This window comes from Megalobrama amblycephala, linkage group LG3 (assembly GCF_018812025.1).
Source record: "Megalobrama amblycephala isolate DHTTF-2021 linkage group LG3, ASM1881202v1, whole genome shotgun sequence".
NCBI lineage: Eukaryota > Metazoa > Chordata > Actinopteri > Cypriniformes > Xenocyprididae > Megalobrama > Megalobrama amblycephala.
This window is the reverse complement of record NC_063046.1, coordinates 57,970,474-57,986,685: the sequence shown is the minus strand read 5'-3', so window position 1 is coordinate 57,986,685 and position 16,212 is coordinate 57,970,474. Positions and strand designations below refer to the sequence as shown.

General features: G+C 34.6%; 1 protein-coding gene across 1 annotated transcript; it reads right to left on the bottom strand.

The window, feature by feature from the left end:
- Positions 1-15,979, bottom strand: adgrg3 (adhesion G protein-coupled receptor G3). The gene is made up of 12 exons (XM_048186206.1): positions 15,778-15,979; positions 14,621-14,693; positions 14,275-14,365; positions 13,611-13,790; positions 13,350-13,478; positions 13,184-13,232; positions 9,478-9,569; positions 9,265-9,380; positions 8,907-9,178; positions 5,749-5,845; positions 5,375-5,661; positions 1-555 (listed from the first exon to the last, which is right to left on the bottom strand). The coding sequence occupies exons 1-12, from the start codon at positions 15,932-15,934 to the stop codon at positions 437-439; spliced, it is 1,662 nt and encodes a 553-aa protein (XP_048042163.1). The 5' UTR covers positions 15,935-15,979; the 3' UTR covers positions 1-436.
- Positions 15,980-16,212: the final 233 nt, after the last annotated feature.

Sequence of the window (16,212 nt, the reverse complement as noted above, 5' to 3'; positions counted from 1 at the left end):
TGTTTCTAAAACATAATTTACTTTTGTCATTGTACTAAAATATATGTAACATCAATGTTATTTTTTGACCCAATGTTAGAACAATTTTAGATTTATTTATTTGCATTTTTCACAATGAATATTGTTTATTGTTCTTTACACAAAGAAGTATCATAAATGTCAGTAAGGAAGCCAAAGGTGAAAATGGCAATGAAAAGATGCAAAAATACAAATAGGCTACAAACTCTTCTGGAATTACAATAACAGATCAACACACATAAATAAATAATTACTCCTTAAAACTACATGCAGATTCCCCTTTGCAGTCCCCTGAGGCTCTGCAGACCCCAGTTTAAAAATTACAAAGACCCAAATGAGTATAATAATACAGAACTACAGTGAAGTTTTGATGTAGGGTGGAGGGTCTTCCTTTAAATCTCCAGCAAACAGTCGTTGGTTATCTAGTCACATCTTCATTACTGTGGTAGCTGACCTGAATGGTGCCTTTAGATGAGATTTGTTTCTCTTTCCGTGTTTTACATGTGAGAGTCAAAAACCACAAGGAAATAAAGACACCTAGAGGATGAAAAGAACAAGATGCATGGAATATTATACATTTTGGATTAGTGCCAAAGACATATTTCATCAAGAGCCCCTGCTTTATGCTGTTCATTTAGGGCTAAAAACACAAATCTAAATATAGCTGCAAGCAGCGATGATGGGTCCAAACCCTGGTGCTCCGCCACCCCCGGTAGCTTTAGGGCAACTGTGCAATAGGCATTTAACTGGGTGAATGTAAAAGGATTTTGTCAAAGTCGACTGAATACACTACATTTACTGCAGCAGCTGGTGCCATTATGACCGCAAGCCACAATAGCCACATCCATGAGAGGATTTAAATTTAGATGAATATCATGTCATAGGTCACTTTCACATGAGTGCAAAGTTATATTTTGCAGCTTGAAAGTCCAGAAGTCCAGTATTTATCTCAAGGTCTATTTACATTTTTATTAACCTAAATATTTACCTACCTAGTTAACCTAAATATAAAACTATGTTGTCAGTGCCCTACAAACAGCTAAAAAGCTGGGAACACAGAACGATGTTCAAACTCACGTTAGACGCTTTTAACATTAAATAAAGCACATAAACAGTACCTGATATTATCATTGCCATACTTTGTGTTGCTGTTTAAGCCGCAACGTCGCAGAGAAATAGAAACCATTTCTAAAGTAAAATATTCGCGTGTCGCCATCGCGGCTGGTTAGGACAAAAACTCTGATCAAGATGGAAAAGATACTTTTTATTGCTTGTCGCAGCGTCGCGTCTGGTTAGGACACGGTGTAAACCTACCCATCACAGAAAACTGTCTGCATTTTTACATTTTTAATAAAACATTGTTTAGTATGTTTTTAAAGCTATTTTAAATGTCCTCATATTTCATGTTTACATCATAATATCAGTGTGATACCCATGTCATTATACAAATTTGTGTCCTCATAAATCACAATTCAAGATTCAATATTTTAAAAATTAAAAATAAAAATCTATACTAGCTTGATGAGATCAATATATGTACCAAGTTTGGTGACTGTAGGTAAAACTAACTCCCAACTTTAGTCAAAAGGTGGTGCTGTAGAGCCCCTCCTCCACGCCCATTTCTAAGGCTTTTGCCCAACTTTGATGTGTGTTGAGTTTCATGCAATTTGAAGCATTTGAAGAGTCTCAAAAACACCCAAAAAGAATATTAAAGTTTGACTTGTTGCCATGACAACAGTATTCAAGATATCAAAAATCCTTTTACAGGTGTGCATCTGCGGGTTCTTGACATTATTCTGACAAAGATTGAAGCAAATCAGGTAAAAATAAGAGGGCGATTTCAACGCATGTTGAAAGTGACGCTTCCTACTGCCATTTAGTGGTGCTATAACTTTGACTCACAATAGTCACATCCATGAGATCAGCCTCCTACAACCAAAACACAACTGAAGTTTCATCAAAATCAGTCAGTGTATGCAGAAGTTATAACACACTTCCTGTTTCCATTTTTTCACCATACATTTGTTGCCTCGCCACGGAAAATCCATTTGAGATATCAAAAATCCACTGGTAATTTAGCATTCTCAATGTCTTGACTTCATGCTGACTGAGTTTGGTTGTGAATGGATGAATCCCCTAGGTGGAGTATATTAAATTTAATAGTATGTGGCCTGATGAGATCTATAACTGTATGAAGTTTGGTTAGGGGTGCACTACAGAGCCCCTCAAATACAACCATAGAAAAAGACCCCCCATGACAACTTGTGCCCAGCCCTGATGACAGACGATTCCAACGTGTGTACAAAGTTTCAAAAGTTTTTGAGCATGTCAAGGGGGAAAAAAAGTGCCCGAAAATTAAAAAAATAAATAAACAACTGGCACTTCATGCAAAAACGGTACCAAATATGCCTTTAAAATGTCTACATTTGTCTATTTCAACAAATGGACAGTTAAAGGAGATGCTTAATCTTCAGAACATGCTGTTTGTCCACCTCACAAGGTCAAAACAATAATGTATGAGCTGTTTTATTTTCAATGTAACTTGTCAACATGTCAAGAACATGTGAAGAATGTGGATTTGTTACTTCCTAGCATTAACAATTAAATAAACATAAAAAGTCTACTAAAATGACTAAAATGCTAACGACTAATTGTCACACAAATAATTGCAATTAGTGATTTAATTCTATTTTGTTCATTTCATTTACAGTGTAAGCCTATGTTTTTTTTTTTGGTTTTTTTTTTTTTACATGGAATCATATATGATACAATAATAAAAATTATAATAAAATAGGTCCATATGATTTATTTTAATGCTGTGGAAATGAAAAATATTTCTATAATTAGCCTAATTATTTATAATATAATGAATGGTTTATCTTGCCATATACAGTTGTTACTACAATTTGAGCAAAAAATTGAGTAAACTGTATATTCCTGGGTGTCACAATGCTAATGCTATAGAATATAAAAATGTAAATCTAAGAAATATCATCACTGTTACAGATGGCTGTAAAGAAAATATGTTAAAAGGTCTGCATCCAAGGTCAAAGGCTGTGTCTGAAATCGCCCCTATATCCTTAAATAGGGCACTATTTGAGGGCACTGCCATTTGTAGTAGTGTCTGAAACCATTGTGATGTTATCGAGTTCATTACTACTCTATCAAATGATTATTAAACAGCAAGTACAAACTACGCAAAAGCAGCAGCCCTTCCGACGCACTTGTTTTCATTCACTCCCTCAAGTGAAATATATTAGTGGAGTAATGTAGAGAATAGTGAACGAGGGAATAGGGGGAGCTAAGGTTTGTCTGGTTCGCATAGACCATCTAAATCTGTTATAAATAGTTTTATTTAAGTCAGAATTATATCCTAAACATTAATTTTGTCTAAATGTCTCTGACCTTTGAGAGGACTTCACAAGAGGTAGGCTTCTTCCTGTTTGATGATTTCATGGCCCCATTTATGACACAATTTCCAGAAAGTCACATGATTTGAATCACTTGACACCCCAGCTTGAATTCAACACCAATCATGTCTATTTTAATGTTCTAAATTGATATGGAATTAATTTTTTTATGTATTTCTACATCAAATGTTGCAATAATATTGTTTAAATGTGTTAAGAATATTTTCTATTAGAAGCAATCTTTGTCGTCCCACTTTAGAAAAGGCTGTTTTTAAAAATGGGGCAGCATGTTTTGACCAATGTGGGACAGTCAAATATTTCTTATTCTATTGAGAAAATATGCATTAAGAAAGTTAAATGCGGTACAAGGAAAAACCGAACTTTCTCAGCTGATGTTGGTAAACTATATAGGGAACCCTGTTATTAAAGGTTGAAATTAACATCTGATTTGTATACCATTGTATATAAGACCATTTTTAAATAATAACTTTTTAATTATATAGGATAAGTAAGTAAAATATAATGAATATGTAATATTCATGTATTTTTTATTATTTTGCAAAATGCTTCTGGACACTTCTGAGATAAATGTGATGCTACGTGACATTGCTCACAAGCTGTTTTACTAATATCTTTCTGCGGTTGAAACTGATTCATTTCAGTAAGTCTTGTCTGTGAGCGTGTTGTCAGTGTTGTCTTTGGTCGACAAAGAGAACACCACTGTGAGAAAATGAACATGTTGCATGAGAACAGTGTCAACTGCGTGAATCTCACGCTGAATGCCACAAAAAAAAATATTCTTAAGATATTTTTAATGAAATCTGAGAGCTTTCTGCCCCTTCATTGACAACCTACGCAACTAACACTTTCAAGCCACAGAAAGATAGTAAATACATCATTAAAGTGACTCCAGTGGTTTAACCTCAGTTTTATGAAGCGACACAAGTGCTTTGTTTGTGCAAAACAACCTAATTTACTACTTTATTTACAAAATATGAATCTACTACCCGCGTTCACGATGTGTGTTGAGTTGACGCGAGAGCGGGTGTTGCTACATGAACGCGCATTGGAAATTCACATCTTGTACATAAACGTTTTTTTTTGTGCAAACAAAGCACTGTCACGTGGATTACTTTAAAGGATTAGTTCACTTTCAAATTAAAATTTCCTGATAATTTACTCACCCCCATGTCATCAAAGATGTTCATGTCCTTCTTTCTTCAGTCGAAAAGAAATTAAGGTTTTTGATGAAAACATTCCAGGATTTTTCTCCATATAGTGGACTTCAATGAAGTTCAAATGGTTGCAGTTTCAGTGCAGCTTTAAAGCGATCTACACGATCCCAGACAAAGAATAAGGGTCTTATCTAGAGAAACTATGACTCATTTTCTAAAAATTAAAAATTGTATACATTTTAAGCATAAATGCTCATCTTGAACTAGCTCTCTTCTTCTTCTCTATTTGAATTGTAGACACTGCTAATTGTATTACTGCCCTCCACAGGTCAAAGTTTGAACTAAATTGTCATATACAATATGCCAGTGCAAGTTTGGGCTCCATTGAAGTCCACTATATGGAGAAAAATCCTGGAATGTTTTCATCAAAAACCTTAATTTCATTTCGACTGAAGAAAGAAGGACATGAACATCTTGGATGACATGGGGGTGAGTAAATTATCAGGAAATTTTTATTTGAAAGTGAACTAATCCTTTAATGATGTTTTATCTTTCTGGGGCTTGAAAGTGTTGCGTAGGCTGTCACTGGAGGGACAGAAAGCTCTCAGATTTCATCAAAAACATCTTCATTTGTGTTCCGAAGATGAACAAAAGTCTTATTGATTTGGAATGGCTTGAGGGCGAGAAATTAATGACAGAATTTTTTAATTTTTGGGAGCTAACCCTTTAACACATGCTTTTGTTTCAATGAAAGTTGCAACAAGTTCTTACCCTGAAAACTGTTGAGAATGGTGAAAACATAGAGCGAAGTGAGACTCAACGGGCCATGGGTGGAGAAGGCCAGTACCCAGGGCACTCCTAGAACACAGCTGAGGCCGAGTAGAGACGCCCAGTCTTTCCATGCTCTCCTCTGATGGTCTTTAATCTGAAGAGCCTGTGTTCTTAACTGACGCATCTTAACCAGCACCACCACCAGCATAGCCATGTTAAAGAGCAGCACCAGCCCGAGATAACCGTTCACTGTAATGTAGCTCACTGTCTGTTTGGTCACCCAGCATCTAGATGATAAGAACCCAATGAAAACACAGGCTTGAGAGATGATGGAGAAGTAAAACTGCAGTGTAATTTGAATAGATTGAACTTACAGAGGTGTGGGTGTTGAGTTGTCTTTATCCTTTTGAAAGGGATATTTGCCATACGGTTTAGTCACTCCGCATATCATCACTATAAACGTGGGAACACCTACAGGAAAAGATTAATACAGTAAATAGATCTTATAATACACATTTAATTTAACTGTAAGTGTTCTTTAAAGGTCAGTTCACCCAAACATTCACAAACATTTACTCATCCTTACTCATCCTCATCCTCATGTCTGTTAGGCCCTGTTTCCACCTGCGTTTTGGTCGATCGAATCACAAGTAGACGAGGGAGACACCTGGTTTACACCTGGTGTTTTAATCCATCTCTTTTGTCCACTTTCAACCACTTCTGTCCTGATTACTTGAAAAGACTGTGCTTGTTAAGTTTTTTCGTCTTCAAACCAATCTTGGGTCTTCAGCTGACAAACTTTAAATCCCATCTGGCTAGCGTGCTTCCCATAATGTTTATGCGTTAGGTCAGTAGACGGAGAGTAGATGGTGTTTTGTGGCTGTTTGTACACCTGAGCATCTACACTACAAAAGCAATCTGGACGAATGCGTTTTCAACTACCTCTGGAAATGGTCAAAAGTCGAGAAGCGTTTTACCCCCAGTTTACACCTGTATTTAGCGTTGTCCACTTGTGATCCAATCAACCAAAACACAGTCTTTTCAGTGTCATTATATGGAAAAGAGCAGCATGGGCATTCTGCTACACAGCAAAATCCCCAGAGTTAAATCAACTCTGCTCAGAGAACATATGCTCAGAGTCCCTCTCTAAAATAACACTGAAGCAGAGTTAAAGTTAATGAGATAATATGCTGTTTGTGGAGTTGTTTAATGAGATCTTGAGAGATTTAATGTCTTTTATCTTCAGTTGATTTCATCTAAGGCTGTGGCTGTAAGTCAGTAATAGTTATTGTGTTTCTCTTCAGTGATTATGCTTGTTAACAGCAGGTGTTCATCACTAATGCTCAATCATAACTTAATCACTTAATTATCTCATTAACTTTAAATCTACTTCAGTGTTACTTTAACACTATTTAGAGAGGGACCATATGTAATCTAAGCAGAGTTTATTTAACTCTGGGGATTTTGCTGTGTAACCATCTCTTTTTGTGTGCCAAATAAGAAAGAGTCTTACAACATGACATGAGGGTTTTGGGTGGATTTCGGCCATCGGATTGGTAAATATCAAACAAAAATATTATATTTAATTCAAAGTGTTTTTTAATCATTGTTTGTAAACTACATTCATTCAAAAAAATGATTTGTTGATGCAGTTCAATTTATTTAAACAACTTATTTTGATTCAACACCATTGTATTAGGTTTCTGGTTCAAATTTAATTGCTTCATGTTAAACTGACTTAAAACGATTACGTTTTGACTTAACTTATTGTTTTCATATTAAAATAACATGTTTCAATCAAGTAAACTCAAGCAGGACTCAATCAAACAGGACTTTCACTTCCCATCATGCTTTGCAAAGGGGCTGATCTGGGAGAGTAAATGTTGAAATAAAGTGCTATTTTTAAGCAGTTTTTAGCAACATGAGAAAATGGAGGGACTTTTTAATGTTTACTTTCTATTATGTTGGTATTTAAAAGTTTCTGTTATGTTAATTTTGGGGTTACCATTGTGGTGAAGTGTAGTGTGAACATGTGCTTGGGTTATCTAACAATTATCTAACAATAATTAAAGTTGTTTAATAATAAAAACAACTATTTTGGGCATTCCATAGATGGAATAAACCCATCTTAAGGCTAACACTTAACAATAAGAGTCTTTACAGAGTAAAGATTTTGTAAAAGTTGTGAAAATTGTTCTTGAATGCATCCACTAAATAAACTAATCCATTAAACTGGATTACTTTTTTAGATTTCTGTTTGATATTAATTTTAGGATAATTAACTTAATGGTTTTGGACAAAATTAAGAATGTTAACCTGATTCAACTAAATGGCATTGAGTTAACCGTATGTAATAAATTTAAGTTAACTGAAATAAATAATATTAATTAAATTCAACATAACCAAATTATGTGGAACCTGTTGACATAAAAAAATTAAGTAAATCCAACGTATCATTTTTTTGAGTGTTGGCACAATTGTCACAACGAGATGAACCAGTCAAAAGTTCTTTGTGTAAGCATCCTATGAAATGTTTTATATTTTAAATTTTATGCGTTTTATGATTTAATTCAATTTATTATTAAAAACAATGATAATCAAATTCTGCACAAAACTTTAACATTTTAAAGGATTAGTTCACTTTCAAATGAAAATTACCCCAATCTTTACTCACCCTCAGGCCATCCTAGATGTATTTGACTTTCTTCTTTCTGATGAACACAATCTGAAATATATTAATAAATATCCTGACGCATCCAAGCTTTATAATGACAGTGAACGGGACCAACGAGCTCAAAAAAAGTGCATCCATCCATCATAAACGTACTTCACATGACTAGCCTTCTGGCCTTCTGAAGCAAAGCGATGTGTTTGTGTAAGAGAAATATCCATATTTAACTTACAAAAAAAGAGAGTTTTACACTTTTGTTGTAAGTTGAATACGGAAGCTAGATATTTAACTTGATAACTTGTTAAATATGGATATTTTTCATACACAAATGCATCATTTCGCTTCAAAAGGACTTTATTAACCGCCGGAGTCATGTGGAGTACGTTTATTATGGATGGAAGCACTTTCTTTAGCTCAAACTCGTTGGTCCAGTTCACTGCCATTATAAGGCTTGGATGTGTCAGGATAATATATCTCAGATTGTGTTCATCAGAAAGAAGAAAGTCATACATACCTAGGATGGATTGAGGGTGAGTAAAGATTGGGGTAATTTTCATTTTAAAGTGAACTAATCCTTTAATTAATCATTTAAAATGTAATCAAAATCAAATATAATTCTAGTGTACAATAGTAATACATTTCTGTCAGTTTGGCAGGTTGTAGGGAAGATCTTATGAGTTTTTGTGTGTATAGTTTTTCTCAAATATAAAGGAGGAATGCTTTGGAAGTGACTCTCTGTAACATTCCGTGTTAAACAGTAAATTCCATTATTATGACTGGATTCATTTACTTGAACTCACAGGGCCCATGAGTAATGTGGGAGTAGTGGATATTGACTTCAGAATGTGAATTTGAACTCACCCCATCCCACAAGACTTAGTTTAAGCATGTATCTCTTGATGTAGATGTTGAAGACCCGCACCAGCAGCAGGTACAGGTGGAAGCCCTCAACGGCTGTCCAGGTGAAGGTGGCTAAAAGGCACCAGTGCAGGAGAAGTCCGAGACCCTGACACACCAAGTCAGTGAGGCTCTGCCCTGAAAACCACACACTGCTCAAGAACGAGATGTGCAGCAAGAATAAGGAACCTGAGAGCTGCACATGAATGAAGACTGCATGCTCACATTGCTTCTTTCTGTTGGGAGGATGATGAGAGATGTTATCTACTTATATCTGTACCACAGAACATCTCATTCTGATCTGATGTAATAATAAGCTTACCGTTGGCACAGAAACATGACAATCATAAGGGCTGTAAATGCTATTGAAAAGGCAGAGCCGACATATGAAATGTAGTTGAGACGGACAATATGGGATTCTTCAGGAATTTGAGGACTCTTTCAGAAACATTGAGGACAAAAGAGTGCATTCAAATGAGTCATAAACAGAGGAGTTTAATCTATTAAAACCAAAAAAGGTGACAAATGCACTTACAATGAGCACTGCAAAAAAGCTCAGATGATTACAACTGCACACAAAGTCTCCGTTTTCAATGCGAGTCTCACAGCCATCTGTACTCCAGTTACCTGAAAGACACACACACACACATTGCATGTACACTAAGTCAATGCAAAAAACATCTTTTCAAATGAGAACTGTCTGTAAATAACGACATTAGCTTTTTACTCTCATAATGACAAAATACAGTAAATAGGTCATTCTCAGGAAACAGTGAGGTTGCAGATGCTACAGATAATACACTTTATCATCTTGCCATCACACCATCTTTCCTCTCAACCTCAGGCTAACACAAAGTGAAACATCTCTATTTAGGGCTGCCTCCTAATAGTCAACCAAACATTAGTTGGCGAGAGGAGGCTTGGTCGACCAAATTATAATTGGTCAGTTGGATGCAGATAAAAAAAAAATATCCATATGATGTGGCAAAATCATGCAGTCCATGACGGACAGATTGTTGATATGGCTGACCATGTAGTAATTATATCTTACAGCAAATCTAAACGTTCGCCTATCATTCATCGACCTCAGACATGGCTTGAATGATGTAGTAGTCTAGAGTTAAACACTTTGGGCGCTCGCTCTAACGTTAAATGTGTGCTATTATTATAAAAATGAAAATCCTGTCATTAATTACTCACCCTCATGTCTGTAAGACCTTTGTTCGTCTTTGGAACAAAAATGAAGATATTTGTGATGAAATCTGAGAGGTTTACCTCACAATTTTACCTCTTTTTAAATCGTTATTTTTGTTGTTTGTTTGTGCACAGCTATTCTCGTCACTTCATAAAGTTAAGGTTGAACCACTGCAGTCACATTGACAGTTTTAACGATGTCTTTAGTACCTTTCTGGACCTTGGAAGTGTTTATTATATTACTGTCAATGGACAAGTCATATGCCTCTTGGGTTTCATCAAAAATATCTTAATTTGCGTTCTGAACAGTGTTAATTTCGTTGACGAATAATTTTCGTCAAAGACATTTTTTCACGGACGAAAACGAGACGATGACTAAATAAAAATGGGGTTTGAATGACTAAAACTATAACTAAAATATACTCTAATTTTCGTCAACGGATAAAAACGAGACGAAAATGAAAGAGAGGGACGATTTGGGAAGATATCCAGTCAGGACTGCTGTGTGGAAGATGCGCACATTTGAATTGTAACGTGCTGATCTAACCGCGGGAAACGCGGCGCTGTTGCGCGCTCTATAGGCTCGCGCAGCAGCGCATCTGACTGCTGTGCAATTAATGAATAGCGCACGTTTATGCCAAGCGATTGCTTATAAGCTAATGCTGATGAATTATCACAATTTTTACTACACGATGTTTATATTATAGTATGTTTTAGACGGATGTAAGAATGCATATCTCCCTCATGAGCAGCCTGCTACAGTGCAGACTGCAGACATTTCAGAATAAGAGTCACGGTGTATTTCAGTATGGTTTAAAATTATTTTTTCCTGGTCATTATTGTCATTTTGTTTACATAATAAACTGTATTTAATTGAATTTATATTTAATTCACAGTAAACTACTGTATCTTCTGTCATAGCAAGGAAAGACTAAGAATATTATTTGACACATTATTCAATATATTTTACAAGTATAAGGGTTATTATAGTTAACTAAAACCATAAAAAAATCTTCATTACTTGAAATAAACGTTAACTGAAATAAAAAAAAAATATAGCCTATATATAAAAATGTAAACTTATTTTCTTTCATCTAGTTTCCAAGCTTTAGCTTAACCTCATGTATTACACTAACAAAAAAAATAAAAAAAAAATAAATAAATAAAACTATATAGACATTTAAAAGCAAAAACTAAAAAACATAAACACCAAATATTACTAAAACTTTTAACTAGCTATGGCGAGTAAAGTACAGTTGGTTGTCTTAAGTGAACAGAAACAGTTTGGAGAATATCAGATGTATATCAGTGTATTGGATCTGTGTATTGTTAGAGAAATGCTTAGTTAATGCATTACAATTTAACTAAATTAGATTTTAATTCACTAAATCTACTGTTGATTTAGTCGACTAAAATCTTTTGATATTTAGTCGACTAAAACTATAGACTAAAACTAAAACAATTTCCGATGACTAAAATATGACTAAAACTAAATGGCATTTTAGTCAAAAGACTATGACTAAAACTAAATCAAAATTTGCTGTCAAAATTAACACTGGTTCTGAAGATGAACGAAGGTCTTACAGGGGTGGAACGACATGAGGGTTAGTAATTAATGACAGAACTTGTTTTGCCTGTAAGGCAGCGAGGCAGTAAGTCAGCTTCGTTTAGTTTTCTGATGCAGCCAGTGTAGCCAAGTTTGGTTTTCCTGTGGAAATGGACAACTTTCACAATGTTGCCGCAGGTTGTTTTTTTAGTCCACGGGTTAAAACGACAACATGTGCATCCTGACACTTCCTGAAGTGTCCCATGTTTTTCCAGAGCCAATAAATGGAGGTGAACTGATCCTGAATTGTTGTCCTCAGCATGAAATTTCTTATTGGCAGAATTGGGTCTAATACATAAAATTGGTGCCGTGACCCGGATGGGAGTGAGGTTTAGAGAGGTTAGTGACGCTAACAAGGGCCCTTCCATGCCAGAAACACCGGTTCGAATCCTGCTTGTCACGGTGCGAGCAGAACTGGACAGGTTACACAAGGTATCTGGTGGCATTGGCTTCCAGTTATTTTACCTATAAATGTAAATGCCAAATGCATTTACATTTATGCATTTGGCAGACGCTTTTATCCAAAGCGACTTACATTGCATTATACTATACATTACATCTGAGTATGTGCAATCCCTGGGATCGAACCCATGACCTTGGCATTGCTAGTGCCATGCTCTAAGTGCCATGTGTATAGTGCCATGCATGTGCTTTTATATTTTAAAAGCTCAATATTATGGTTTAGTATAATAATGAGCCTCCAGTATACAGTATATTTAAGTAATTAAATTAATTACATAAAGGTGCGACTAATGGCTTTAAAGAATGACTACCAGTTGACTGGGAAAATCATTTGTCAGGGTCAGCTTTCAAAAACTTTAACCTTATTACTCAGAAAAACAACACTTTCAACAGTGGTTGAATGTGGCAGACTATGCCCTTCCTTTTCTGGCAAAAACCCTCAAAAGACTTGAGTTTTGTTCCATCAACTGCTATTCTCTCACAGAACAACTTACTTGATCTTCAATCTTGTAACATTCAAGCCTAAAGCATTTTGAATGTAACAGGGTTGACATCAAACATGTGTGATTTAATATGAGGCACAACAAACTGAGTGATCCTAAAATAATTAAAATGTTTAAATTAATTCTAAATTTACTGCGACGTGGTTGAAATAATGTAGCGCATTTAGTTAGGCTTAAAGTTAGTAACCATAAATTACTATTGGTAGTAGACCACATTTTGTGGATAGGTGTAATAATTTAACAACCCATATTTGTTGACACTAATGTACGGGGCTATATCCGTCCTGTTACTTTGAGCCTGAGGTGTGAAAAATGATTTCTTAAAAGTTTATTAGTAACAATTTCAAATAAAATACACACACACACACACACACACAAATTGCACTGCTTGTGAGACTGACCTAGAGAGGTTTCATGCTTCATTTAATCTAATAATTAATTTTTCTCTCTAAAGATGGTGTGAAGATCATACTGACCTCTGCCGTTTTTATCGAGATGCCAGAAGACACAGATTCCACTTTCATTCTGCAATAATGAAGTTGCACTTTTACAGAAGTGAAAATTAGCAGTTGATAAATAACAGCCACAAGGCCAAGGTATATTTTTACAACTGAATTATGGTGTGATATGAAAGCATCTCACCTTTTTGCTATTTCTGAATCTGAGCTGAACAGGCTGAGAAAGGTTTTGAACTTCTTTTGCACCAAGCCAAACTCCCAACACGCTTTGCCCCTGTAAAACTGGGTCTGACTCATTTGGGTCATTTCCCTTCTGTCAACGCCACAATGACAAAATGATCCGAAGAAGAAGCCACAGTGTTATGAAATGCAGATGTACCCCAGAGAAGATAAGCTCACAATTAATATGACAAATAAACAATGCTTTGAAGGACAGACAAAGTACCTCTGTGTCTGAACTGTTGCTGACTCTGAAGAGGGTCTCATTGAGAAGAGACACAATCAAGAGCAAATCTGTGTCATTGTTCCCCCCCTGCCCATTTCTGCTCTTGAGTATCGCTTCTTCAGTGATGTTGATTATATAATATCCTTTTTCTGTATCCAGTGTGTGATCTAATTGATCTTTCTGTAACAAAAACGTGTCTGACACTTTAAGTTCAACTTCTGTTTCTTGTTTTATGACTGAACAGTGTGATTGTTTTTACACATTTATCAGACCATCAATCAGACCATTAGCCATAATATGCATTCATATTTTTAGAACAGCTAATAAATATACGGTAACACTTTAGTTTAGGGTCCAATTCTCAGTATTAACTAGCTGCTTATTAACATTACTAGGATATTGTCTGTTTATTAGTACTTATAAAGCACATATTAATGCCTTATTCTGCATGACCATATACTACATCCCTTAATACCCAATACCTAAACTTAATGACTACCTTACTAACTATTAATAAGCAGTAATTAGGAGTTTATTGAGGCAAAAGTCATAGTTAATTGTGAGAATTGGACCCTAAACTAAAGTGTGACCAAATATACATTTACATATATGATACTGTATGTATGTTAAATTATGTTTAAGAAGTACTGATATTTAGTCTTACCTCTGAGGGGGAAATTCTTCGATAGAAGTAATTTGGAGTAGGACGTCTTGATCTTGATTGGTTGCATTGTCTCATGTTCTGTTCTATACACCTGTTAAACAAACATACTTTATGCCTTTAATCATTATAAATGTTTCCTGACAGTCAACCAAGCTTCCCTTTCAGTCAGTCACGTTTGACGTCTCATCGGTACGTTCTGATGTGACATCTCCGTTCCCTCCTTCAGGGAACGAGGCTTACATACATAACTAAGATGTTTCTGTTAATACATTTCTCACTTCTCAAAATGTTTAAATCATTTAAAAACTTTTCACTTGTTAAAAGATTTTGGTATAAAATAACTTACTGTGGAACATTTTCATCCCTTTCCATACATTTCTCTGGAACCTCATGACAAAACCAAGGCTGACCTGTAGAAACTGATGTCATATCATAGGTGATAAATAGTCTTTGTAACAAATTAAAACCCAAACCTTTTAAAATTCAAACACATTTTCACAAAGATTTATAAAAATACTCATGCTAGCAGTGCTGGGTAGTAACTGATTTTTACTGAACTGAACATTTAATATGGATTACATAATCAGATTCTTGTAAATTATATTATATTATTATACGTATTAAAATACTTACAATCAGACTTCAGTTACCTTTTTATTGATTACATGATGACATGTTATTCTCACAATGCCAGTAAATTATCACTGCATTTACAGAAATCATTTTCGGAATGTTTTCAGCTTCTGATAAACACGGCAAAAAAAAATGCTTTTCTTACTTAGATTTTTTGTTTTGTTTCTAGTCCAAATATCTAAAAAAAAAAAAAAAAAAAAATTTCTAGACAATTAAAAATTATTGTCTTGTTTTCAGAAAAAAATGTTTTTTTTTTGTTTTGTTTTTTTTTTTACAAAAAAATCTGACAATGAGATAAGCAAAATAATCTTATTTTCGGTTTGAAATAAGATTATTTTGAGTTAAAAACTCATTTAATTTTGACTTATTTTTTTCTGAAAACAAGACAATAATTTTAAATGCTTCTTGATTTAAGAATTTTTAGATATTATATATTACAAAAAAAAAATCTAAGCAACAAAAGCATATTTTTTTTTGCAGTGCACATTATCTGAATTATCACTCATTCATTTAACAAATGTATGACTGTATCTGGAAGGCTTTTGTCTTTCAAACACATTAAAATGTACAAATTTTTTGTACACGTCATATTTACATGCAATGCAGGAATTCCTTCTGTCAGCTGACCTACATTTGACCTCATATATTTACTTGAAATAAGCCCCCAGAGGAGTAATCAAAATCAAAAAGTAAAATCAAAAATATTACCTTAAATATGTAATGTAATGATTTATGTTACTAACTACAATTTTTGTCATTTAATTTGGAATCAGTAACCGACTACTTGTAAGTAATCTACCCAGCATTACATGCTAGTAAATCACAATAGTGTAAACAGCTCCCTAATTGGGAGTTGAAATTGACACTCACCTTCTCCAGTCCATATTGTGTAGGAAAATATCCAAAGCACTAAACAGTATAAGCCTCTCATTTCTCTCATTGAATGCTCTATTCCTCTAGTGTGAGCAGCATCTGTCAACCACTCTGAAAAGGTGTCATGTGATTGATGTGGTTTCCTGCGCAACATCGTTTTTTAACTTCATTTTGTTGCAAGCAAAGCAAGGAACCATGACGCATTTAACTGGAAACTTACCAACACTAACCTATATGTGGCTAAAGGTGAAAAGAATCCAGACATTACTAAATTAATAACTGATTAAATTAATAAATAGATTTAAAAACGATCAATAAAACTATTAAATGCATTTTATGTTCAAAGAAGCCACATATATTGCATTAAAATGTAATGTTTCCAATAGGCTGAGACATTCATTTTAAACTTATAGATTTATTATTAAATTCAGC